A 27,737-nucleotide genomic window follows, 5' to 3' on the forward strand; every position below is an offset into this window, starting at 1 on the left:
CTCAATAAAAGTGTGATTATTACGCATCAAATATGAAAAGATGCTCGTGCTGATAAACTTCCTAAGCAAGATGCACGAGGACGGGCCCATTTTTGGCATCTTTAACGAGAATTGGACCCTCTCGGAGCTCTGTTCTGTCTGTCAGCTCACAATCCTTCCTCATCAGCGAATCCCTCTTGAATTCATTTCAATGCCCCGGTATTTTTAAGTCTAATGAATTCTGTTGTCAGACTTCTTGACAGAAAGCGAAGACTCCGACTAACTCCAATTAACACCTTCTAATGATGCTGAGCTCCTGATGGCGCTGAGATCATCTGCCCCGGGCGGGGTACTGATGGGGGTAGCGGGGCTAAAAATGTTCTGTGCTCCTTCATCACTCGTGTCAGCGAATCCCAGACCGGATCACCGCGATCCGCCTCGCGCAGCGTGTACGAACTCCTGTCGGTGACGAGCATCTGCGCGGACGCGCGCGCCTCGCTGTTGCTACTGACTCGCGTTCAAACGGGCAGCTCTTTTTTTAGTTCATGAGTCTTAAAACACAAAGTATGGCGGTTTATATGAAAATAGTCTTTTCTTAAATATTTTTGTTTTGATTTTGTTTCTTCTAGGCCACGTCTGTTAGCTTTGAGGTCACCTATTCACCTTATTTTTAACATCAGAGCGGGCGGAACTTGAATGTGCGAGACTTCCGGTGTAATTCCGTTCCAGTTATTTTAACTGTAGCTGGTAATAGCTGGTAGCTATTTGTTATCGTATTATTTTAATGTATTATCATAATCATAAACACTGTTTGTTGCACAAATAGTTACCTGTTATTCTTCTAGCCTAGTTATTAACATATAGCTAGCGGCTAATGAATCAGGAAATCTCGCACATACAAAGAAAATAGCTTACTTCCGCGTTAGATATGCTTGTGTAGCTACTCCTAAAAGTTGACAAAAATAAAGCTAGTGTTTCACATTTAAAATCGACAGTTGTTCTTATTCGGAAAACTTACCAAAATATTGATGACATTATCTTGTACGCCGACGCATATACAATTTTTTGTACAAATAGGCCTACTCTAAGAATGTCCCTTCTCAACATTATAACTACCCACCTCTTCTTAACAATAGCAAATAGCACAAACTAAAGCTTATAGGCCTCAAGACCTTCAACATGTCGATTTCTTCTTCATCAACATCAAACTGCTCATTAAAACAAATGGCAACTAAAAGTTTTTCAAGGCCCATGTGGAGATGAGGTCAATGACACACATGCTGACATTTATGGCACAATTATAAGTAGTTAATGGGGTTTTCAGTGAGCCAGTATTCAGAGAGCTGGTGGCTGATATAATATGAAATTATGTAGTGGTGGTACATTTTTTTCATTTTTTTTTTTTTTTTTTTTCCTCCTTGTGACGTAGCGCTTTGAGATTGAACTCTTCATGAATAGTCCTGGAGGATGTCTGATCTTGTCTTGTTCGTTTAGCTAATGGATCACATGCACACATGACCCTGAGCATTGGGAGGACAGGAACTGTACTCTTACAACAAGTCAATCGACTGCGACACTAAAACGCATTAATGCAGGAACTACAGTAATCAATAGACACTTCACCTGCGCTCTGCATGTCAAGAGTCACAGCATGTAAACGAGGAGAGGAAAACACGACCCGCCTGATCTCGAGCCATCAGACACCTGAAGGGATTCCCAAAGAGGAAGTGATGCAGATTCACTCCAAACTGCTTTTACACTAGATGTTTGAACCAGTTTGGCACATCCCAATATCATAAAAACAGCAGGACCTCTGAGAAGGGCTGCATCTTTAGACTTAATAGTGGGCAATACGTTGAGATTAGGAAAGTAAAGAGTTAATTCCTTTTTTTTTTTTTTTTTTTATCAATGGAGCCTAGTCAGGGTAGTGCAATATTTATTTTTTGACAGAAATGAGAATGAGCCTGTGAGGGATTGCATTCAATGGTTTGTACTGTTTAACATAGCAATTGTCAAGCTGATGAAACGTCTTTCTGAAAATAACTTTCAGTAAACAGAGTTTTCAACACTTTTAAAAGTTGTGAAAATTACATGACCTAGGACCTTTATATAGTGTGTGCCACTGTAAAGACTGCAAGTCTATTCCTCACAGCCTCAGTTACATCTGCGTTAAATTCAATATGGCATATCCTGACTAAGGTCTATTAAGTAATTTCTTGTCTATGGCTAATATGACAGTTATTTTAGACTTTATACTGACATCTATCAGTTGCATCATGCAAAAGCAAAGGTTCTTGGTTACAATTGTAACCGATAAAGTAGAGTATTCCACTGGTCATGTGATCGCAACAGCTTTGTCTATGCCACTCTTCCTTTCATTTGAGTGTATATAATTTTAAACATGTCAAAAATAATTAGTTTAGGTGTAAAACTTTGGAAAACATGCAGTTAAACTAAAAATAAAAAAAAGCAAAAAATGGGGAAAAACCTTTTGTGACGCCAAACTTTATTTTGTTTATGTGATTTTGTTTTTATTTTCTGAAAATTCTGAATATGGAATGTAGACTCTAACAAATGCTGGGTTGTTTCAACCAAAATGTGGTCAAATATGGACAAACCCAACCGCTGAACCCAACAGTTGGGTTTGTCCGTATTTGACCCAAATTTGGGTTGAAACAACTCAACATTTTTTAGAGTGTATAAATATCATAGTTATCAGTTGCATAACCAAAAACTTTCGTTTTTGCATGAGGCGACACTGATAGATGTCATTATAAAGTCTTATCAGCATAGACAAGAAATTACACTCCTTTGATAAAAATTAACTACTCTCTCTCTCTATATGCACTAATAATAACTGTATGGAACATTTTGTTTCATGGAAGAAAGAAAGTCATTCAGGTTTAGGTGATAAAATTATCTCAATCTTAATTTTTAGACCTTCAAACATCATTAACACACAGTGATAGAGTCCTCTAACAAGGATTGAGTGAATGCACATGCAGGAGGAGGTGTGGGGAATGAGAGAGAACTGAGATCAGTTTGTTCTCAGTTGAGTTTATTTTCAGATTAGGTTGATCAGGCTGATTTGAGGAGGTCAGGTTGTTTGTGTTGGGTTGTGAACACACAGATCGTCCAGCTGTATCCTGCATCGGCCTGTGTGTTAGTGGCTGAACTGCTCTCGGTGTGTGTGTGTGTGTGTGTGTAAAGTCTGGGTCAGTAGTGCGTGAATAACAGTGTTGGGGCCTGAAACTGTCCCCTGCTCAGACCTGCACTTAACACTGAATTGATTTTAGACACCCCTTGCCGTCCTGGGAGGGTCCGGGCTTTACCGCTGGAGAACAACCCGAACACACACAGACTGAGCATCGGCACACGCACATATAGCAACACACATACTGTAAAATCAAACATCTGCACTCTAAAAAACAACCCAATTTGGGTGGTTTTCAACCCAAAGGCTGGGTAAATATAGAACATGTTGGGTTAATTTGACCCAAATTGGGTTGTTTATTTAACCCAGCATAATGGGTTGATTCATTTTTACTAATACTAGCTCTTTTACTTCATACATGAATTAATGTTTACAAATTAAGTTAAATCCTCTAAACCTTTTTTAAATAATCCACACAATCACTGGTTTGCATGATTATTCCATTTTCTATCATATTTTATAGTATAGCATATTTTATATCATTTTTAATTTTAATACATATTGCCATTTAGGCTCGTTTAACAAATATTAGAAGTAAAAATGAAACATTTAGAAGTAAATCAAGTGTAATCGACCAGCCTGGATCTCGTGCCGGAGATGGCTCACGTTCGGCGGGGGAACTGATAACTTCAGACCGCCGCCTGTGTTTCACTCGTAGCCGAAAAATGCTGTGACTGACTCCATAACCTGCCCATAAATAATCAGTGTACAATTCTGAGTACATATTTTTACATCCAAAGTATTTATATTCTGTATCTTTTTCAATAAAATTTTAAATAAATTTTAAAAGTCATCAGGCGTTTCCATCACGCGAAAAGACAGACGTGACACTCGTTTAGGTGACGCACATCGCGCCCCTGTATGATGCTTTGCATAAAATTAAATGATATACAGAACAATAACGCATTTTTAGATAAAATAAAATGTACACAAACCTGTATTTTACCGAAGACATGCACCAATTTGACGGAGCTGCACTGCTCTCTCCTGAAGAGGGCGCAAAAAGCCCCCCCAGAAATAACCCAAAAGGCTCAACCGATGACTTGGTCAGAAAAAAATAACCCAAGATTTTTTTTTTTTTTTTGAAAATTACTGTATTTCTTGCTTAAAATGAACCTAAAGTATGATGGAAATTAACATTTATTAATATGTTTAATGAAAAAAAAATTTAACAATAAACATATATTAAATAGCTTATTAATAAATGTTCAATCACTGGGTTTGTCCATTTTTTAACCCAACTTGGGTTGTTTTTAACCCAGCATTTTTTAGAGCGTAAGATTAATACCTTATTGTAAACCTGGATGGCCAACTACATTTGCCAAAATGTGCACAACCAGCACACACTGCCCTGAGTACTGTATCCCACAATGCTCGTCACGTTCAACTTGACCTTCTGTATCTCATTCTTGTCTCATTCTATTTGATCACACTGGCAAAAGTTAAGAGGAAATTACATAAAATTGGAGTTAAAAAAAAAGAAACTGGCAAAAGTTAATATATTACATAAAAAATTAAATAAACAGTAACTAGTATGCCAGTATTGCATTTAGAACACAGCCACACTTTCACTTCACTGGTTCTGGGTCAGGATGGTGGGTCGGGGCGTGGTTCGGTACCAGCGCCCCCCTGTGGATCTCCCCAGAGACAACAGCAGACACACAGAGCACTAAAGCTTCAAACATGACCGCAAACAAGTTCCAGTGAAGTGTGTGTGTGTGTGTGTGTGTGTGTGTGTGTGTTGTCCGTAGCCGGCGGGCTGGAAAGTCGCGGTGGCTGAAATCAATGCACTGGCACTTTGAGGAGCATCCGACAGATTTAGGATGTCCCTGTAGGGTCCAAACCACTGGAAGAAAAGAAAAACAACATCCCTCCATCCTTCCAGAGCCCCAGGGAAAGAGGGATGCTATCTCTCTATCACCTTGGGGAACAAACGCAACACACTCGATAACCTCCAACCTGAATAACTTGCTCGGCACACACACACACACACGCTAGTTTTTCTATCATTGACTTCTATAGTTTTAGCACTGTGATATATTCCCCCACCCCTAAACCTCTGAACACTGTAACTGATAAGCATTGATGGTGAAATGTTAAAAAAAACATAATGCCCACAGTATGATCAAATGTCACTGGGAGCAGATGGCGGCCCCTCTAGAGCTGAACTGTTGACCCCATTGGCCCCAGTTATGACAGACCTACAGGATCCTGGAGAACCAGAGGATCTGTTGGTTCATATCTGTGAAAGCTCATCTATCTAGGTTTAGTTAGCTGGAGATCATAAGCTCATGAGTGTTTGGTGCAGGTTGGTGTGGTGTGCTGCTGGTAATCGGAAGGTTGCTGGTTTGGTTCCCACAAGGATTGACCTATGACCATCACCACTGTCTTTGCGCAAGGCACTTAACCTCAGGTTACACCAGAGGGACTGAACCTGTGGGACTGTGAGACACTTCAGATAAAAGCACCTGCTTTTACAATCCAAATAATAATAAAGAAATATGATTTGGAATATATTTCTTAATGTGTTTCTCGCTCATGATTGTTTGTGAAGTGTACATTAGCTTTTTGAAAGAAATTAATAGTTTTATTTAGCAAAGACACATGAAATTGGTAGAAAAGTTACAGTAAAGACATTTATAATGTTATAAGATTTCAAATGAATTTTTTATTGTATTTTTGATCAAATAAATGCAGCCTTGATGAGCAGAAGAGACTCTTTCAAAAACATCTGACCCCAAACTTTTGCATATTTGCCATGAGCAACAGGGTTGCAACCGGAAAATACAACTGCCAATGTGGATAAAGTAGAATATAAACCTTATTTCTACGCCAGTGTTTGTTTCTTTGGCTTTCACCTGATGTGCCACAGCAACACCATGAATTTATTATAGGGTCAATCTCCATGGAGTAACCTGAGGTTAAGTGTCTTGATAACAGACACAATGGTGTTAATTCATAGGTCGGTCCTTGTGGGAATTGAACCAACAACCTTCCAGATACAAACTCCAAGCTCTGACCACAACACCACACCAGACCAGCCCACTAATCCTCTGGAAATCACTTCAGATTGTTAAAAACAGCTCCTCTCAACACCAAAACAGCTGATCTCTCTTGAGCACAGAGCCTAAAACAAATCCTGGAACCAAACCAAACGCAAAACACATAAATGCTGTTTAAAGAAAAAAATTCACTCAAACCTGACGTCTTTTCTTCAGAGAGACACAAAATGAGCTGTAATTCTGCTAGAAAAGACAAAAATACACTAATCCATGTGCTTGAAGACATGAAATATAATGCAATGCACCAGTTATTTGGATACTTTATCATACTTTGATGATGCTGAATAAATCCCCATCCATTTTCATTGCATGACAAACTATCCGAGCATTTCATTCGTGCTTCACACAGACGTAATCAATAAATATCCGATCTGAAGGGCACGAGGGTGAATAAATGATAGTCAGCTATTCCTTTAAGACAAAATTTTCCTTTACCGTGTTTGTACCTAACAGTTAGACACGTGAATGTCTGTCTCTGTTCCTGAAGCCTCTGGCACTGAAGCGTTTTAGACTCTATTGCGTCATTGTGGTGACTAGCAGCTCGCATCCAGACAAATTTCTGACAGCAGCTCTGTATGACACATAACTAATAGCCAAAATCTATGCTTTTTCAAGCGCAACAATAAAATGTTGACAATAAAATGTGTTAATCTACAGGCTCGCCATTGAATGGAGAATATCCGTAGCGACCTGTAGTGCATTCAAGCTGTGCATTTTATCAGTATGTGTGTTTGGTGGGAATAAAAACCTTGAGTTTGATGTTACCGGCACCACATTTTTTTTAGATTTCTTTATGACTCTATGAAGAGCAATAGTGAGTAACTAAAACGAATTAATACATAAATTATTTGTTAAAACAAAAGGATACATGGCGTCTTATGGCAAAAATGTTTGGCTTGCATGAGCTCCAATAAAGGCATCATATCTGTGCATCAGGGTGAAAAGGTGCGCTCAGGTAAAGCAATGCAATCTCTGGATCTGACAAACCTGCACACACACCTCCGGTACTCAGTGTGTGTTCAAGGATCTGAACAGAACTACAATCGAGGTGTAATTAACTGGTGAGAGTGTCTGTGCTATCCGTGTTCTGTGGTGTGACTTGCCTTTTGGGAAAAGAACTATTTCAAGACTGAACCCCCTGCACAGTGAGAAAGCCACATCTGACATCTTACAGCACACACTGCTGTTATAACAGAGAGATGTGCTGTCATTTTTAGACAGATATGCATTTTGAATACGAACAAGTTTCTAGGTGCAGCGGATAACACACACAAAACTCAAACACAGCAGCCTTCAAAAGATATGAGAAACCTTCAGAACATTTGGGATGGGAAGATTAACAGCAATCTGTTAATGACTGGATGAGATTCCTGATGCCTTAAAAATACACTTAATGTTTATGCTCTCAGCAGATGTTTCATACCAAATTAACATAATAAAAAGCACAAATCACGTTAAGTGGAAATTACCACGATAAAGCATAGAGAATACACAACATATGCTCAGGTAGGCCCCAAAACGACAAGAGGAAAACCAAAAAACTGACACTGCACAATCTGTACATAATAGGGGTGTAGAAATGTGCCATTATGCATCAGTCTGACAATAAATTTCAACGCAATTACTACAGAATTAAAAAAAATATATTTATAAAAACTTTAAATGCATTCATTTCTTATTCAAAATACAATGCCTGGAACTATGAATGTAAAACCAACCTGGGTCCACTTGCATAAACTGCTAAGACTAGTCTTACAAGTTAGACATCAATGTTCATAACTTTTTTTAATCAGTTACGTAAAAACATAGATTGGCCTAATTTGATACCGAAAGACACTGTCTTAACATAATGGCTATGTTTAGGCTTACTTACTTGCGTATGTTTACTACAGTGTAAAATATTACATTATTTTAATTATTTTAAAATATATAATTGTTTTGAGTAAATATGCTGAAGACACAAATATTGAGGGACAACCACAATAATCAAATCTAATTTACTCAAACCTGATCAAATTCCTGATTTCATGATGCATCATTTAGTGAAGAATCATTATTGAATCATTGCCAGAGCATATATGTACACCCTTTTTAAATCACTACACAAGAGTTCTTAACGAGCACTATAGTGCAAGAACAGAGCTGATGAGAGTCCCGGAGCTTGACACTCACTCTAAAAATGGATGTTGATTGACATGTACATTAGAAACAGGTTTTGATGGACGGATTCCAGAGATCATGTGATCAGGCTAGAGGACCATTTGGGGTCCGAATAATGGAAGCAGTCTAAATCTTTCCTCTTTACTTATAAGCATGATGTTTGTCACAGAATTTAGTCTTCTGCTGCTCTCTAGTGGTCTTTATGGGTAGGCCTATTTGATTTACACCAGCAAACTCCTCACAAACTAGTCTAGAATTTAAGGGTTTGGAAACATTAAAGTGCATTATATTGTAGTTGAAAAGATGATTACTTTTAAAATACAACACGGCATAAAAACTTGTGGTCGTATCGCCTTTACAAATAGTAAAGCAGTAAGGTACAGTGTAGCCTATGGTAATATACCATATTCTACTCTAATAGGCCTATATAATATTGTTCCGATTACCATATCTTATAGCCTAGTGTGGTATTAACATGGCACTTCAATGAATACCATGGTATTACAATACATGGTTCAAAACATGGTTACTACGGTATTTTTTTTGGTAAGCGCTTAAAACATACTTACATTATGACGTGGGGGTGAGGTTATCCACTTCATAATCTTAAAAACATACAAACAAAACAAAACGAAAAGAAATTGGATTACGTTGACACACTAAACACAGCGCGAGAGAAGCCGTTAGATTTTCCCGCTCATCGAGAATTTGAAATAATTAGGGGGGGAAAATGTATTAAAGTGAGGACTGCAAACAGGTTTTCAAAAAGTGCGGAACAAATTAATAACCCTAAGAAACTGAGTAAATTAATCTGCTAGTAGTCCATCCTTACAATATTCTGAAGCACATTTTAGACGTCCTCACGTGATTACATGTCCGTGGTGATTCAATCAGTGGCGGCTCGCTTGATTCACGGATGCCAGCGTATTTTGGCGTTGCAGCTGATTTCTAATAGCGCTATAGGAGCAAACAGCTAATTAGCTCGTTTTTTTTAATGGCAGTGAGTTTGCTACACTAATAAATACTAATGAAATACTTAAGTGTGGGGAGACAGCGCAAGTAAGATCGGATATTAGCAAGCTAACACTAATATTGACTCGCCAAAAATGACCGCGGTAGTACCATGGTTGTCTGGAAGTATCAGGTCATGCTATGCTATCATGTCATGTTTATACGAAGTGTACCATCACTTAAGTATTTAATTACTATAGTAATTTGTTGTAAGGCAGGAGACACCTGTTGTAAGGGAACATACAGCCTGAAAATGATGGTGAATGATTGTACAGTACTGAATGGGAAAACGTAAATCACAATATAAACAACTTTTTTGTTGTTGTTGTTGTTGTTGTGCAGTTTTTTTTATGTATTAGTATTATTCATAGCAACATATTAACCAAACTGGGTTGTTTTAAAGTTATTGTGAGGGAAATGTCATACCTAATCAATTCATCTGAAAGATTTTGGTCTTAAAGTACCAATGAGCACTTAATGAAATTTGACAAAGGCAGTAAATTGGAATAAATTAACTATAAATTGGTAAATTGATTTAACTGTCCACAGGGACTGTGCAAATTGGCACCTCATCAATATTTCAGATGATTTTATGTGAAGAATCACTCTCATCGTTACTGTAAATAACCAGCAGGTGGCGCTTTAATACAACCAGTGTGTAATAGAATAGCTAAAACAACCTGTCACTCAAAGATGATGGACTACCCCATTTTTAAAATACACACACACACACACCGTTTGTCTGTAATGTTTAATAATATTTTAAAGGTGCTTCTTCATTTCATGGGAAAGTTGAAAACCGATATTCAAGTACAAACAATATACAAAAAAATGGATTTTTATTTGATCGCATTGTATAATCCAAGTGTGACCCATCAATACAGATAATTCTCTCACACACACATTCTATACGCAATGTCAAAATTCTATTTTACAATCTCATGATGAAAACATATATTTTTTTAAAACAAATATCATATATCAGTATTAATTCTAATCTTTATTAATCATAGTCATACTTTCACAAGAGAGAGTCAACTCTAAACAGTGACAATCAGAGGATGAGGGTTTAATTTTCATTTATAAATAAAAATAAATCCCCTCAAATGTGATGCAGGATAATGCAATAAAATGAAATAAAATCTATTCCAGTTATTTTCTTAAATGAACAGCCTTCAGTCCTTAAAAGGTTTTAATAATAAAACTCCGTAAATTGTGCAAACCATCATATCGGACCTGAGTAATCATTCTGTGAATCAGAGCAGCACTTACAGGGCTTGAACTGCGCACAGCGTAAAACCGTTTATTTTCTTCATCTCTGAACATGAAACTGAAATCAAATATTGTGCTTGTATTTTTGATTCTCCAACAGGACAAGCAAAACTAAAGAATAAAAAAAAATTATAATAATAATTTTAAAACCACATTTTAAAAAATTGATCATTACTTACACCTTCTGCAAAAGTAAATAATTTTAAATCTAAAGGATGCCATGGTTTGTCATTTAGAGAGTCGTTTACAGGATTCATCTGGAAAAAAGACAGACAAAAATAACATTTAAAATTACATTAAAGAACATTGTTTCGTCAATTTTCAAGATTTAAAAATGTGCAATTAATGTTTTTTAACTGCAGCAGGGTTGTGCCAAATTCATTTGTTTCATTACTGGATGAAACAGAATCTGTTGAATGAATGTTTCAATTGTTTCAATGACAAAAAAAGTTCCCTTTCAGTCGGTCACGTTCGACGTACGTCAGTAGTGACCGACGAATTGCGATATCCCCAATTTGTCGGTCACTACTGACGTACATCTCCGTTCCCTCCTTCAGGGAACGAGGGTTACATACGTAACCGAGACGTTTTAACAGCTGCTTGTCGCCACCTACTGGGGTAACGATGTAATTGATACAGTCTTTATTTGAAGCATCAAGTTACTTTCAAAAGCTTATTTACTCTATTTTGATCATTCCTCATGAATGGAAAGTGAGCCAATTCTTTGATTCTGAATTTTGCACAACCCTGAAGTGCAGCAAACATAACATTTTATTTAATGTAATTATCATAAAAATACATATACGTCATTATAAAGCACACATGCATAGTCTATTCTACAAGCTCTCTAAAGCTACAGTTTAGACATGCACAACATCCAGCTGACATTTGCATTCATATTTACATTCTACAATTGAATTTCTTTTAATCTGGCAGATTTTGAAGTGCATTTAGGATATATTTTAGCAGTATTTCTGCCCCCCTGGGAATTAAACCTCAAGTTCAGGCACAGTGTATGTGTGAATGTAGTATATACTCTATTTCCAGTTTGACTTTCTCTGAAAACAAAAGTTTTTAATGTGAACGGACCTATTGCTGCACTAATGAAAATAATTACCTAAATAGTTTGTTTATTCATGTATTTGTATTGCTTTTTCATGGAGTTTCTTTATTTCATTGTTTGCTTGTTTTAATTTTGATGTAATTTAGAAGCCACTGACCCACTTTTAGGAATCGAACCCTTCCTGTGCTCTCATTCATGGCACTGCGAGATACAAACGCTGCGCTCTCCTCTTCCTCATCTTCCTCCTGTCCCTCGGCCTCCTGCTCCCCCCCACGCCACCCCTCTTCCCTCCCTCCGTCTTCTGGCCCTGGATGAGGATAGCAGGGGAGGGAAGCTAGCTCACAGGCTTCTGAAGGGTACTCACAAACTCTCTCCAGCTGGGCGTCATCGAAACACACCTTCACCTGAACCAGAGAAATGGAGAAAGAGTGGCAGAACGGTCAGTGAAGACACAATCCAACTCATTATAAAAATACAAATGTGTTTACATGAGAGTTTTACATTCTTAGGATTCTTTTTTTTTCCAAACAATGAAAGTGAATTATGATTGAGACTTTTATTGTGCCTGACATCATCTTTTGATTTCCACAGAAGAAAGAAAGTCATACGGGTTTGGTGCATAATGAAGGTGATTAAATGATTTTGGAGTTGTTATTGGAGTATGTTTTACAAGAAAATTCTACGTCTTTCTACGTCAAAATGTAAAGTCCTCTTGTAGTCAGTAATTTTATTTGATCACCAAATGACATATTTAAAAAAATGTTCCTGTGAATTTTGTGTGTCATGCCTTAAAATAGCTTGAATGTAACTCTAAACCTTTGCCTCATTTAGTATACGCAGACCATGAATATGTAAATTAGCCCCGCCTCCACTCACACCAACTCAAAGATCCACTCTGCCAACTTTTACTCAAGTTACTGTGGTAAACGCTGCACAATGGTATCGCTCTTTACAACATCGGACACATGACGGTAATTAATATGATTAGCCTTTTGCTTGACTACATTATCAAACAGCTAATAATGTTACACAAACCATGTTCCCGTTCGCCATCTCAGAGTCAGACAGCTGACTTCTAACAATCAATATCCTTAGAAACGCTTTGAACATCAGAACATCAGTGAAGAAATTATGAATTTGCACATGGTTAATGCATATTAAAAACACCACATAGACATATAAACAACATTAAAAACTCAATATGTTACTTGCCATTTCTTTGTGATTATTTCAGACATTTACTAGTAATTTCTACATCCAATTTCTAATTACACTGTAAAAAAATAATTTTACAAAGTTGTAAATAAAAGATTATTGGAGTACATTTTACAAATACTGTTTCAGTCTTCCTACTTCAAAATTTCACATTTAATTTAAATGTCTGAATTTTAGAGCAGGACAGACATCTTGTTAAAGTTAGGAACTTTAAAACCCTTCCTTTTTCTAAGGGGCTGTTTACACAACACCATAAAAACTGAAAACTTTTTATGCATTTTGGGTGTTTATTTACATGACAACAGCATTTTGGAGGCATGAAAGCTCAAACTTTTAAAAAAGGGTTTGCAAGATACCGTTATCGTCTCCTTGTACACTACAAAAACATGAATTTGTGAAAACGGTGACGTCATGCACATGCGTATTACGTGTTTAGTCTATAGACGTGTGTGTTTCTTTACAAAGTGACATCGCCAACTACTGGCCTGGCAGCAGAATACAGCATTTTTAGTCGCGGATCGGGGGTCATTTTGACAACACAAAGGAACTTTTTTTTTTAGCACATCGTTGTTGTGTAAATGTACCCTAAATCAAGTCACACCTCAGGGATTTCGGATACAGAAATGACATATTGTTAGGAAGTTATCAGATTGCAAAGTAGCCATTTAGCAAACGCTTTTATCCAATCCAACTTATGCCAAATTTATACTAAAAAGACAGCAGAATCTCTTCAGAAGTGGCATTTAACACACACTGTTTAATGCTGGTGGCATGACTGCATTTACACAGCAATTATGACCACACTTTTATACTAGGGGCTTGAATAGGGCTTGAATTTTGAGCAGGCACAGAGTAAGTGCCATCTTCAGTACTAAGTCGTTACTGAAATTTTAAAAATGTGATGATACCAGAATTTCCCCCTAGCATTTTGAGCGCTGTTGAGTGGATTCTTAAACGCCTCATGTTTTTGAAGCGTTGATCATTGTAGCCAATCACAGACCTGTCTGTTGAGTGCATGAACACAATGGCCAATCAGAGGTGTTTAAGAATCCACTCAACAGCGCTCAAAATGCTAGGATGAAATGTTGGTATTGTCACATTTTTAAAATTCAGTACCGACTTGGTACCAAAGTCGGTGCTTTTGGCAACCCTAGCACAGAGCAGCGTTAACTTGGCTGTGTAAAGACGCCTTTATAGTGCACTTCAATCCACAATCCCCTTGGAACAACCTCCTGATAATGCTGATACCTCTTAGCAATCAGACCAGCAAACCTTCGAAGATAAAACAGAAATAACACAGAGGACATAGTTCAGAGAGAAAGGTAGCACTGTAGTGGCTTAAGGTTCAGATGAGGAAAGTAGAATCACCCCCCTCTGACAGATTAACAGACTGACGTCAGTCGGCCTGCAGGGGGCCGCGGTAATACAGCAATGACAGCACAATACCATATACTACTGCTATTTCTGTCGTATGCATTAGGGGAACAGTACAAGATTTTCTGTATGCTTTTCTGTGATCTTCTAGATCTAAGCATCTGCCAAAATGCATAAATGTAAATTCAACAAAAGCATTTAATTTAGTTAGGAGGATCTTCTAGATTCAAAGATAAAAAGTGTCTAAAATGCATAAATACAAATTTTGTGACATTTGGTCTGGTTTAGATGATCTTCTAGATAAAAAGTGTCTACCAAAATGCATAAATGTAAAGTCATCAAAACATAAAATGGTCTCCAGAGAAAGTCAGCATGTGATCAACAGTAAGAAGAATAAAGGTTAGATGTGGTCAGAGTGTAAACCAGGGTAATACTCTTGGAGCAGAGACACATTCACACTCCCGCTGCAGAGAGGCTGTTAAATGTAACGCAGGAACACGTGATATTGCCAGTCATATGAACTGAAATGACAATAAGCTGATAAAATGAGGTTAGGTTGCTTTTAATGCATTCTGTCTGTGCTACAGGAAGTGACAAAGCTGTGAGGAGGAAGTAGCTATAGGGTTGTCACGAGACTGCTTTAAAAACCCCAAAATGTTACAGCCAAATAAAACACACATCATATACAGGGTTGAGCTTGTAAAAAAAGTACAACACATCACTTTCATCCATGTGTACACTTTTGCATTTCATTCAGTGCTCTGCTTTTAATGTGTAGTTTTAAATATTGCATAAAATAATATTAAATATGAATATTTTTATATATATAATATTGTTTAATGTTTTTGAAAAAAGTCTCTTCTGTTCACCAATCAAAAATACAGTAAAAACAGTAATTTTGTGAAATATTATTACAATTTGAAACAGCTGTTTTTTATGTGAATATATAGTAAAATGTAATTTATTCCTGTGATCAAAGCTGAATTTTCAGCATCATTACTCCAATCTTACGTTTGATGTATGCAAAATTTAGAAGAAAAAAAAAAACTTTTATTCAGAACTTTTATTAAAAAATGACGGTAAAGACATTTATAATGTTGCAAAAGATTCCTGAAATAAATTGTGCAGCACTAATAATTGAGCTTCAAATCTGCATATTACAGAGTTTCTGCAGGTCTTAAAAAGGTCTTACACAAATTAAGGCCTTAAAAAGGTCTTAAATCAGAGCAGAAGGTCTTAAATTCATAAAGTTATGGCATTAAATGTTGTGTGCACTCCAGTACAAATATCTAAACATCCTTAAATCAAGATACAATGTGTATTTTCACTGATATTGTTTGACTTATTGTTAGATCACTGCTGGTTTCTGCAGGAATTCCTAAACTTTTTTTGTTAGCTTAAACTCTTTGAACTAAATTGTTTACTTTAAGTTAATATTTCAATAATTTAACAACACATTTGCATGTTCATGGTTCACTAATGTCAGTAAATTGTCACATGACATGCATGTTAACAAATAAAATATTTCATTTTTTAGTATGTGTTTAATTTGATTCTTTATTTTAAAAAAACTTCCGGCATTCCCCTGTCAAACCATTTGCCAGATAATATAGTTCATTAGCATAAATGTAGGCCGTTAATGATGCTGTATATGAACAGATCTGTAATTACTGTATTCTAATGTATAAAATCCAGTCATGGGTGTGCGTTTATAAGCATTGTACAGTGGCTTCAAACACGGCTCGTCTAATCAGAACTTAAAGTAACACAACTTTCTTTTATAAAATTGCTTTCTCCATTTGACTTGGAGCTGCAGCTGTTTTATTATTATCATAAATGCTTGTGGTCTTCTAGCTCAAGAGTCCAATTTCATTATAGTGATGTCTTCATGTACAGTTGACTCAGTTCCTGGCAGAAGTTACTTTATGTGGTTACGCTGATCGCCACAATGCAAACATACTGCTCTATTAACTCCCTGATAAAGCCCAACTAAATTAAAAGGTCATTCTTCTGTTCCAAAGAAAACGCTGCCAAATTCTCTCGTTCCCCCTTTCTGCTCTGTTGAGTTTCTTTGTGTTCGTTGTGTCCCACTTATTTCAAAAAGCTTTGTTTGATGATGGCAGGCACTGCCATTAAACCCCACATCGGAAGACCAGATATCTCTTGCAAGCAAACTCTGATGATAGTTGTGATAATGCATAAATTTCCAGAAGTGAAAGTTTCCAGTATATTGTGTGTCAGAGTTTTTTGCAGTTCAAGGGAGGAACTACAAAGCTAATTAGGGGAAGCCAAACGTTCAGCAGTATATCATGCACATCAGCCTCGCTGACATATTCTGCAATCAGATGCCATCATAAATGGCGTGTGGTCACACCAGTGTTCCCTACATACTGTAATTCCCCCTGATGTGTAACGCATGACTGAAAGCAATGATAGTGTACAGTTCAGTGAGTCCGTTCAGTTAACCATCTGATTGATTCAGTGAAGGATTTGTTAGACTGATTCAAACGGTTAGTCTTTTTAGTGATTCACTAAAAGAATGATTCATGAGATTCTTTCACTCGTGAATCAGACTACATTGGTTGTGCTTTCTTTGTTTTTGTATAAGCAGTGAAAACAATGCATTAGAAGGACATGTTGTCTTTGTATAATTTTGCAGTTTCCAAGGAAGCTCAGAATCTCAGTATTATATTACCAAGCTTCGCATTTATTACTTTGGGGAAAAAAAGAGCAAATACATATACAGTACCGGTCAAATTTGTAATGTTAATGTCTTATGCTCCTCAATCCTACATTTATTTAAAATAATGTTTTTCTCTTTTAATATACTTTAAAATATAATTTATTTCTGTGATGCAAAGCTGAATTTTCATCAGCCATTACTCCAGTCTTAAAAACTACAACTACATCATGAGCCGCCCCTGGGTCATTTTAGACTAACCAACGTCTAGGTCAGACAGGACAGTGTCAGGGTGAAAGGTACTGAAGAAGGCATGACTGCAATAGATTAACTTCAGTCTATTCTTAGACACTCACTCTACTTTGAAGCCAGACTTTTGGTGTAATGGTCTTTTTTGTTGTTGTTTAAGCCAAGAAGTTCATTTTAAAGGTATCAATTGTTCATGACTTTAAGTACTCCTGAGCAATGCAGAATGATTTACGTGTTTCCCAAAGTCATTCTCTGATTTCGCTTTTTTTAATGCAGCTTTTAAATGTGTTAACACACACAGGGACTGTCTTCACCTGTGGACTGTGATGGCGTGAGAGATAAGCCTAATCCAGGCTTAACACTGAGCAACTACTTTGGCCACAATCAAAGACGACAGAGATATTCCAGCCTGACTATTGAGAGATCACACTTTGATTCATTCTTGGGAATCTTCTTAAGTGCAGTTGTTTCTTTGAAATTAGAAACCCCACTAAACCATAACCACACTTTCTAAAACATTGCATTATGCTAGTTGCATATTAATTTCACTGCATATCCCATACTTGAGAGTCTAATTGTAGCATGTTGCATGCTCAGTTTTGTATTGCCCTGATCACTACAGAAGCTCATTTTAAATGTCATGCAAAAAGACATAAACCCACTCACCGCTTTCGGTGTCCCTCTGCTCTTCACTAAGCATGACCGCTCAAGGTTCTGGTACCCTCCAATCACTTCAATCTCTTCTGCTGTAGGATACCTCTTCTTCCCTTTCTCCTTGGTGCTGCTGGGAGCAGGCTTGGGTATATTGGCCTGTGGGGCTGCTTTGGGTGTTGCAGGGGTCCCTGTTGGGATGCTATTGGACGAGGCTGCCCCAGCAGGTCTTCTAGGGGTGATTGTGATGGTAGTTCCTCTCTTTCCTGGTCCACCTGAGGCGCTCCTAATGGAAAAAAGAGGTGGAGATGGAGTTGAGGAGGGGGATGCGGTGCAGGGAGAGGATGACGATGGAGAGCTTTGTTCTGGAGGTTTTGTTGAGTTTTCTGTCGATTCGGTGTTCCGGGCATTGATTGTGAATGACCTGACCTGCTGGGGTTTAGTTGGTAGCCTTTGGGCTTTTTGTTGGGCTTGTGGAAATCTGAGACTTGTAGGTTCTTGTGATTTCTGTGTTTCTCTTAATATGTCTGGTCTCTTGGCTGCACGAACCTCCGGTTCTACAAAGGGACTCCTCTCCATGCTGGTCTGTGCCTTTCTGTCATTGTGGGCACCACATCCTGCTTCCTGTTCCCTCAGCTGTAGCCGTTCCAACTTGCGCTGTACCATCTGAACACCTGTCGACTCCATCGTCTCAGATTTATCACTGTCCCTCCCATGATTCCACAGTTTTGCCGTTTCTGGCAGGACGTCCGGTGATGGTGCCTCTCTAATGGGGTTGTACTTGCCCTGAGGTCCGCTATGTGGCGGCAAATCAGCGGTCCTTTCACTGATACATACTGCAGTCCTGGAGCCCACTGTCTTGATGTTATATATACGGCTCATGGCGTCTAATGAGTCCGAAAGTGGTGGGGAGGGAGAAAGAGAGGGAGGAAGATACTCTTCCTCTAACAACTCTTCCTCTCTCTCTTTCTGGTCTTCTCCTCCGTCAATGTCCTGTGTTCTCCAAGCGTTGCTTGTTTCACACTCCTCTACATGGTGTTCTGTCTCTCTCTGTGTTTTCCTGGAGCAGATATCGCTCTCAGATACTTCTCTGGAGATCTCCCCAACTTCTGTTTCTGTCGAGGCTGACTGCAAGAGCGACAGAGAAACAGGAAGAGGAAGTTGAGGGCTTGACATTGCCATGCTAGCGTCCTGTGTGACGTCAAACAGTCTGACAGACTGAAATGTGGTTTCTTCCTGTTCTCTTACAGTTCCTTCTGTTTCTCTGCTGGCCTCTTCTTTGTAATCCTCCCTAGTTTTCTCTCTTTCCTTCTCTCGCTGATGAATTCTCTCTTTTAGAGACTCAACTCGGGTCAGAGGTCGCCCGGTCTTCTGGCTCCCTCTCCTTTCCATTTGTCCTCCATCTTGTCCATCCCCAGCAGGGAGACTGGCCCTCCTTTCTTCTGATATATCGACTCCATAAAACACAGTCCTGGGGATGGTGACTCCCTCTTGGGTGCAGAGTTTGCTCTGTCCCAGTGTAACAGATTGTTGTGGGAGTTGTGAGGTAAAATGTATTTCCTCTGTGGCTCGTTTTGGAAAGTTCTGATACTGTTGATGCGCTTCCTGATCCTGGTTACTCATTTCACCAGAGATCCTGTCTGAGTCTCCATGTGAAAACACATACCCTGTCCTCTTAAGTTCTCTGTCTGATTGGACTTTTTCTTGGCCAGAGGGTTGTCTTTGTCCGGCGTAGGCCACAGTCTGGCAGCTGGCATCTACACATTGGCACCGAATGTCTGCAGAGAAATCTATAGTACTGTCATCTGAGGATGGGATATATGCACCATGGGATTGTATTGAAGCTTCGACGGTTACCTCATCCTGATTCCATCTCCTTTCAGATTCTGTTTTTGCCTCCGTTTTGAACTCTATTGGTGTCTGTCTTACCATTATCTCTTCCTCCCGCCTCTTCTCTTTATGTTTCTCTTGATCTATCTTAATTTCTCTCTCATTCTCCTCTCTCTTGATCTCTCTTTCTGAGCTGCTCTCCCTCCTATCTTGTTTGATAGGAATTCGTCGCGCAAACGCGACCCCCTCTGGGTTTCTGACGGAGGCCAGTGTGAAGCCCTCTCCTCCGTCTACACTTGAAGTCCGTTCCTCTGTCTCTCCACAAACAGAGTCATTCTTATTTTCTACTCTTCTTTCTTTTTGTCTCTTTTCATGCATCACCTCATCATGTTTTGGTCGGCCCCATCGCCTGGTGACCCTCGAATGGCTTTCTGATGGGTCGGCGGCCCGTTACCCGTGACTTGACCCTGCGGTCAGAGTATGTCCTCTCCACCACCTTAAAGTCTGTCTTTTCCTTGCTGTTCTCCTGTTGGCAAACCACACGGTCAGAGAAGCTAAAGGAGCGTTTGGGAACACCCCTGAATGTCGGACTCGTGTCTGTCTCCTCTGTGCTCTGATCCTCTTGCACAAACAGGTCTCCTGTGCTGTATCTGGCCCGACTCTTGCCCGGTCGGTTGAAGCAGTCCGTGCTCTTGGAGCGCATCGGAGGTTTGGGGTGTTCGCCAAACTTACTAAGCAACTGACTAACCCGGCCACTACATTCTGGAGTCCCCCTGTCCTTGTGGTTCAGGACTCTCTCTGCTCTTTGCATGACCTTCCTCGACATCAGGTGCATGGAGGACCATATCCCTTCTCTATCTAAACGTTCTTCACCGCTCCCTCTCTCTGGCATCCCAGCAATCTCTGTTTCTCTTTTCCCATCCGTCACGGGTGGCTTGATGATCAATACTTCCGACGCCCTAATCTCCGTCACACTTCCTCCGCAAGCCAGAAACTCTCTCAAATCCATCCTCATCCTCTTTTCTTCCTCCTCAACCTCCTTATTCCTCCTATCCAGTTTTTCCTTACCATTTTTCTCTTTCTCAATGATGATAATGTTGTTTGCCTGGATCGTGCGAAGACCTATGACCGGAGTAAATGGGGATTTGCTACTGTCTGCCTCTTTGCTTTCTCTCCCAGTGCTTCGGTCTCGCTCTCGTCCCTGGCTTTTGTTTCCCATCTTCTCTACCCACATCTCTCTATCTCGTCCTCTCCAAATCTCCCTCTCAGTTTCTTTATTCCTTTCTCTCCCTTTATTATTGGTGGTCTTTTTATACTCATTCTCTCCATCTCTAATCACCTCCTTCCCTCTATTATCTCTCCTAAAGCTGTTCTCGGAACGGATGAAGGGGTTCTGTTGGATGGGGCTGATGGTGTCTTTGGATATCTGTTTTTGCACTTTGTACCCAGTTTGGTCACTCTGGAGCTGATGTGCGAGTTTACTGTCCATTTGCTCTGTGACGATGTCCTCCGTGATTCCCAGGACATCTGGAGTATGCTGCCCCCCATCTCTCTCTTTCTCCCTCTCTCGTTCCTCATCCTGCTTCGCCCTCCTTCTCTGGATGATCCCTCGCTTCCAGGCCGGCATGCTGGCCAGCCTCTCCTCTTCCTCCCGCTCTCGTCTCTCTCTGTCCTCCTCCTCTCTTCGCTTTCGCTCCAGTAGCAGCTGCTTCCATTCCGGTAGAGCCGACAGAGACATAACCATGCAGTTCTTGATAAAACAGTATGGTTTTACTGATCAAAGACAAGTTTTCTCCTGGGAGTCCTGTCAAAACCAATAAACAAAATGATTAAAAGATTGGCTGTTGTTGTTTTTTCTTCTCAGAATAAACACTGACACAGGTGTATCTAAAACAGATATGTCCATGCATTTGACTTGTAGCGCCAGTATCTTGTTAAATTCAAGTCTTCCAGGAATACAAATAAATAAACATGTTTTTATTCTGGATCAAGGGTCACCATTTTCACCGTTTTGTTGCCATTTTAATCAACGTTTATGTTTTTAGGTCACTTAAATACTTACTGCACTCTTAAAAATAAAGGGGTTTTCTTTTCGCAGTGACGCAATATAACCATTTTTGGTCTTCCAGTGAACCTTACAGTGAAAAGTTCTGAAAAGAATTTTAATAATCTAAAGAACCATTTGTGCAATGGAAAAGTTCCATGGATGTTAAAGGTTCTTCATGGAAACACTGATGCCAATAAAGAACCTTTATTTTTAAGTGTGTGATGTGCAGTATACAGTATTTATGTTTATTTATGTGCAGTAAAAAATTGATTGTTTAATAACATGATCAAGTTTTAATAAAGTGTAGTTTTACTACGGTGATTTGTTGGGTAAAAACGATTTAAGAACTTATAATGTCTGCTTTTAATTACGTTTGTTTTGACATATTGGTCTATTTAAAACACAAGAATCAATAGCTATATATAATGTTTTAAATACTTATTTTTACAAACCTTATTTTGTGGGATGACTGAATTCCTGATTCACCGGAATAAAGTTTTCCTCGTTTCCACTCGCTCGACGTTCATCTTTCCATGTGTTAAACTCCAACGAGACACATCAAAAGTCCAGATAATTCATCCACTCTCTGCAAAACGGAAGCTGCGACCTTTCTAACGCGCAACAAGTAAGAAACCTCCGGTTAATTCATATTTCAGTGATTCCGTGAACTGTTTTTCGGTCCCGTCAGTGTAGTAAATATCACCGGCTTTAGAGGCGCAGGACTGTAATCCCATAATAACATTAAACTCCAGCAGGAGAATCACAGGCACACACACCATATTGCCTGAGAAAAGACGTTTAGCTAAAACAGCCGTCTGCTGCCCTCCATCTCCTCCTCGGTGTCCCTACCGAGCAGCGGAGCCGTTAACGGGAGAGTAACGCGAGGTGACGGAGGCACGGGAATTAACGTCAGCTCTTAGATAACGCATCAGCGCACACTTACAGTTCAAAAACTCTTGATTAATTGGGCTCTTAATTAAATATCACATAATAATCACACTTTTTTTTTTTTTTTTGCTAAAGTTTCCCATGTAAATAAACGTACACATAATTTTTCCTGTCAGCTTTTTATTTATGTAAAAAGCTATAAAGCCAAACTTTTCCCATTTTTATATATGGTGACCAGTTACAGCACCTAAAAATACATTGATTGCTGAAAAATACATTTTATTACAAGACAAAAACATAATTTGTTGCAGCATTTTCTTTATTCAGAATTATCTGATTCTAATAGAGGCAGATGTGGTGCAATAAACTAAAATACACCGCATGATACAAAAAAAAGCTTATTAAACATAATGAATTGTGGTTTTCGGCTCTAATAACAGTGCATTTATTTCCATGTCCTTTTACAAAAATAATTTCATGTTTATTGACCATGTAAAAATACATTCTGCACCGACTAACTCTGAGGTCATTATGTAAACATACTTCAAGCATCAAACATTTTTATAAAGCAAAATAAAAAGCACGTTTTCCAGTAGTTATGACACTTAATGGTGAAAAACACAGGAGGTCAGTATGCTGTGCAGTTTTTATCCCAACACCTGCAGACGGTTGTCAAATATAAAAGCATTATATAAAAACAAGCAATAGATACAAAACAAAAGTCCTCATAAAAGCAGAAATATTTTACTACTGACCAAAACAAAACCATCCAATTACATTACAGATAGCTGCGCATTGGCTTTTGGTGGTGAAGTGTGTGTGTGTGTTTTGTGTCACTCTTAATGTGTCATGTCAGGGCCGAGTAGAGCAATTTAATCTGATGACCTCTGACCTGTGCTCCTCATCTGAAGCCAAAATACATCAGCTCCTTTTCAGCTGACTAAAAATAGAGAGAATTTGATTTGTTTCTAAAAGCTATTTCGATGAACTTGTAATGTAAATAATAAATGTGTAGAAAAAAAAAATTAACATGAAGCATGAGGACTTCAAATACTGCGATAGATTTTGGAACAGCATACTGAAAAATGCACAATAACCCTAATTATTTCTGAGATAATAACCGGACAACATTTGCTGAATTAAAAATGCATATTGTAATAAAGTCAAATGTAGCATAATGCTGTTTGAAATGTGTATTGATGCATGAACAGTGTTTCTCATACTTATATTTAAACATATTTAGGCATTGTGCATTATGCAGTATGCTAATATTCCAAACATATCTTTGAATTGTAATGCTGCCTTCAAGTCACATGACGACCACCAGAAGTCATAATTACCTGTGCTGCGACAATTAAAGAATCAAGGTGAAATAAGACGTTTTAATTGTTGAAGTCAACAGTACCAATTTTAGTTTGTGCACATTTTGTGAACTGAAATAAGGCTTTAGTTGGTTTAAAAGACAAAAAAACTACATTTCCCATAATACCCTGTAGCAGCACAAGAATGATAATATACACAGATAAGCATCACTAAATGTGCAATATTTGTTATTCATTCTGTTGCATTAGCAGTAAAATCTTCTGTCATTGTTAGGAAGAGAAAACTGAACAATAGAAAAAGGATTTTAAAAAAAAATTATGACTTCTGAACTCCGTAATGGCTTCCCAAAGGGCTTGAAGACAGCACTACACTCTTAAGCCCAAAGTATACTGCGTTTTTTTACGCGTACGCTAGCATACGAGTACAGTCGAACGCGTGGCCTTTCTAAGTATACTCCAGTTCGTAGCGTGCATGAACGTGTGCTCTAGAAAGTTTCATCTCTGTCTATTGTCTGCGCTAATTTTCTCCAGACGTTATGAGAGATAAAAATGATAAAAAGTAAAGTTGTGCCTCTCTCATAACCCCCTCACACAAGCGCTTGTCGTCTGTTGTTGTTTCAGTGTCCAGTATTTAGTTGTTCCGTCTCTTTAGTTTTGTTTTCTACTGTAAAACGGCCCGGGACAGTGTTGCCACCTTGTGGAACAACTGATTAGTGCAAAACAAATTCAATGCGCATGTGCGACCTGTGCGTACAAAGTTACAAAAATCACGCGGCACGCGTACGCGCATATTATTCTGATGATGAAATCTGCGTCACGTGCACTGTACTAAGACCCTCACGTACGCGTAAAAACCGAAGTATACTTTGGGCTTTATTTACATGCTCGTCATTCAGTCTTGCTTATGCGTGTTGTTGTTGCTCTGATCGCCGTCCTCTAGTGGTGCGGAGAAGAGCTGCAGTTTGTTCCGGAGCTGCCGGCGCAGGTAAGTGCAGTCCTGATTGTCCAGCGAGTGAGCGAGGATCAGGTACACGGACAGGTACACGGCCAGCAGGAGCCGGTCCAGCGGGAAGGTGGGAAGAAGCCAGAGCACCGTGAGCAGCTCCACACAGACCGGATGCCTGAGGTGAGCGTAAAGCCGCTGCGCACGCTCAGACTTCAGCAGGAGAGGGTCGCCCAGACCCAGACACTCATAATACACCTGACCAATACACAACAGAAATAAAAAAGTGCAATGTGAAATAATAAAATATACAATGTGCAATGACTTCTGTCAGATGTAATATAGATGTCATATATGCCGCATGTAATATAAAGCACAGATCTGACAGCAGAAAGGCACGTGAAGCAAGGAAGATGTTTGCACAATTATCCTAAAAGACTTTTATTTGATAAAAGACTCTAAACTATCAATCAGACGACAGAAGGACTGGAGGAGAATGTGTGCGACAGCAACATTTTGATCATTTACAGGCCTTTATTAATTCCTGTATCAAATATAATACTGTAAAAATATCTAAAAATAGAGTTTTTTATTGTTATAAATTCAGTTTGTAAATGCAAATGTACCTGTTTGATGCCTAGCAGTTCTGGATAGTCGAAGATGAGCAGGATACTGCAGATTATGGCCCAGCACAGGAAGTGTAAGATAAAACAGATGAGCGGGAACCAGATATCCCAGGGTGCTTTGTGCACTGACCACAGGCAGGGGGCGCTGGTGACCGGATGCCAATAGTGCATCAATATCTACACATAGAACAAGATCACAGTTAGAGCAGGAGATATTATATTCTGTCACATTTCACTAATATAGGTTGTATTATTAAAAACAGTTTAATTACTAAAGTATTTAATTATAAAGACTATTAAGACGTTACATGTTAGAATGGGTTTCAAACCACCAGGGGTCGCAAGGGAGTGCTGGGGGTCAGGGGAAAAGTTTAGAGAAAAACTTTAATAAAAGATGAAATAAAAAATAATAATAAGATTAAACTAAGAAAACAAATATGATTAAAATAAATACAATTGAATTTAAATAAATAAATAATTTAATTAATAATAAAAATTAAATTGATTTAATTTAAAGTAAATAAATTTATTTTCCAAATTACTGTTGATTAAAATATTTTTTTTTAAATTTGACTTAATTAAACATCTAACTGTACAAATAAGATTAAACTGACACTTGATATTATTTCAAAATGTTTAAAATAAACAATTCAATATAAATATTTTTAATAAATAAATAATTGATTAAAATAATAAATTTTATTCAAATAAAAAAAACAAATAATTAAATTAAAAAATAAGTTAAGATTAACTAATATGACTAAAATAAAAATTAAAATAAATACAATTTAATTAAAATTAATTACATTTGATTTTAAAAAAAAACACATCTAACTGTAAAGCAATTGAAACTAAATATTTTCCAAATAATATCTGACACATATTTACAATAATCATTTTTCACAGTATTAATGGGGTCTTTATATGTGAATATATATAGTTGTCTTTTAAATTTTAGAATGAGGGTCCCTTGCACAAGGATGATCATATTTGGATGTTTGTGGCATTCAAAAGATTAAAAAAAAATGCTAATTAATAAAAGCATAATAAACTAATTTATTTGAGATTATAGCTGTACAGCACTTGCAGAATTAAATATGCAACATAACGAGGTGACGTGACAATGATGTAGCATACTAATGTGTGAAAAGTTTACTTTTGCATACTGTTTCACATAGTGAAAAGCAGGCAGTATGCAATGTTTACACTGCTTTAACATTATTAGAGGCACCTGCAGCGCTGCGGCGGTGGTGAAGCAGTACACGGCTCTGCTTAAAACCCCAAAGACATTCTGACAGACTCTCTTAACTGGAGCCCAGGCCAGTAGACTGTGCTGGAGACTGAAGAGGACCAGAAGGAACACATCCACAGCTACAGCCTTCAGAACAACACCGTCCCGCAGAGCCACAGACCAGGGCACAGATTCTGAGAATAAAACAGACAAAAAACACGATAAAAACTTTCCGCCCAACGTGGGGCTCGAACCCACGACCCTGAGATTAAGAGTCTCATGCTCTACCGACTGAGCTAGCCGGGCTGTACGTAACTGACGCACGCATTCCCTAATGACGACACGACGCACATGTGTACGTTTCTAATTGTAGGAAAGTTTCACAAATTATTTAACTGCATATTAACATTCATTACATCTTACCATTTTTTTTTCCATTTTAAAAGTCAGATCAAACTGAAAGCTACCGAGAAACTAGAAACTCGGAACAGCCCTACATGTAATGAACTTTACAAAGCGAATTTACGTCCACTCGTAATAATCTCTCCATTAATTATTCATATATGTGTGTGCACATGGGATCAGAAACATAGTATTAGCGTTTACGTACATTAGTAAACTTTGAAAGTTTTTGACGCGCGCTCCCTTACCTCGACACGGAGGCGCGGCCCCGCTCAGGTTATGATAGATGGCACGAAAAGACACAAAGCGAACAAAGTCTGCACCGGTCACAAACACGAAGACGAAGGTGATTAAAGCTGAAACACAGAGAAAACAGTCGCGAAAAGTCACCGACGCCATGATAATATTTATATTTCCAACGGACAGCACGATACTTCCGGGCGGGGCGTGGCAGTAAACGCGGAATCGCGGATGACCACAAGGTGGCGCGAATGCTTCGTGATTTTCAATCTGAATCT

At 38.4% G+C, this 27,737-nt stretch overlaps 2 protein-coding genes and 1 non-coding gene across 3 annotated transcripts; all 3 read right to left on the reverse strand.

The window, feature by feature from the left end:
- Nucleotides 1-10,163: 10,163 nt before the first annotated feature.
- Nucleotides 10,164-19,089, reverse strand: ppp1r18 (protein phosphatase 1, regulatory subunit 18). Its single transcript, XM_051873361.1, has 3 exons — nt 17,946-19,089; nt 11,919-12,165; nt 10,164-10,955 (listed from the first exon to the last, which is right to left on the reverse strand). Exons 1-3 carry the CDS (start codon nt 18,810-18,812, stop codon nt 10,927-10,929), a joined length of 1,143 nt encoding a protein of 380 aa, XP_051729321.1. The 5' UTR covers nt 18,813-19,089; the 3' UTR covers nt 10,164-10,926.
- Nucleotides 19,090-22,957: 3,868 nt separating this feature from the next.
- On the reverse strand, nt 22,958-27,700 carry nrm (nurim). Its single transcript, XM_051873375.1, has 4 exons — nt 27,468-27,700; nt 26,818-27,011; nt 25,587-25,763; nt 22,958-25,218 (listed from the first exon to the last, which is right to left on the reverse strand). Exons 1-4 carry the CDS (start codon nt 27,616-27,618, stop codon nt 24,910-24,912), a joined length of 831 nt encoding a protein of 276 aa, XP_051729335.1. The 5' UTR covers nt 27,619-27,700; the 3' UTR covers nt 22,958-24,909.
- Nucleotides 27,051-27,123, reverse strand: trnak-cuu (transfer RNA lysine (anticodon CUU)). Its single transcript has one exon. It is a non-coding gene; the product is annotated as a tRNA-Lys (tRNA).
- Nucleotides 27,701-27,737: the final 37 nt, after the last annotated feature.

Source organism: Ctenopharyngodon idella, chromosome 19 (genome assembly GCF_019924925.1).
Source record: "Ctenopharyngodon idella isolate HZGC_01 chromosome 19, HZGC01, whole genome shotgun sequence".
Lineage (NCBI taxonomy): Eukaryota > Metazoa > Chordata > Actinopteri > Cypriniformes > Xenocyprididae > Ctenopharyngodon > Ctenopharyngodon idella.

Coding starts and splice junctions, on each gene's coding strand:
- ppp1r18 (XM_051873361.1), bottom strand. CDS start 18,812: ATGAGCCGTATATATAACATCAAGACAGTGGGCTCCAGGACTGCAGTA. Junction 12,166..17,945: donor GCAGAGGGACACCGAAAGCG/GTGAGTGGGTTT, acceptor TCTCTGGTTCAG/GTGAAGGTGTGTTTCGATGA. Junction 10,956..11,918: donor GGTTCGATTCCTAAAAGTGG/GTCAGTGGCTTC, acceptor TCTTTTTTCCAG/ATGAATCCTGTAAACGACTC.
- nrm (XM_051873375.1), bottom strand. CDS start 27,618: ATGGCGTCGGTGACTTTTCGCGACTGTTTTCTCTGTGTTTCAGCTTTA. Junction 27,012..27,467: donor GGCCGCGCCTCCGTGTCGAG/GTAAGGGAGCGC, acceptor TTTTATTCTCAG/AATCTGTGCCCTGGTCTGTG. Junction 25,219..25,586: donor AACTGCTAGGCATCAAACAG/GTACATTTGCAT, acceptor TGTATTGGTCAG/GTGTATTATGAGTGTCTGGG.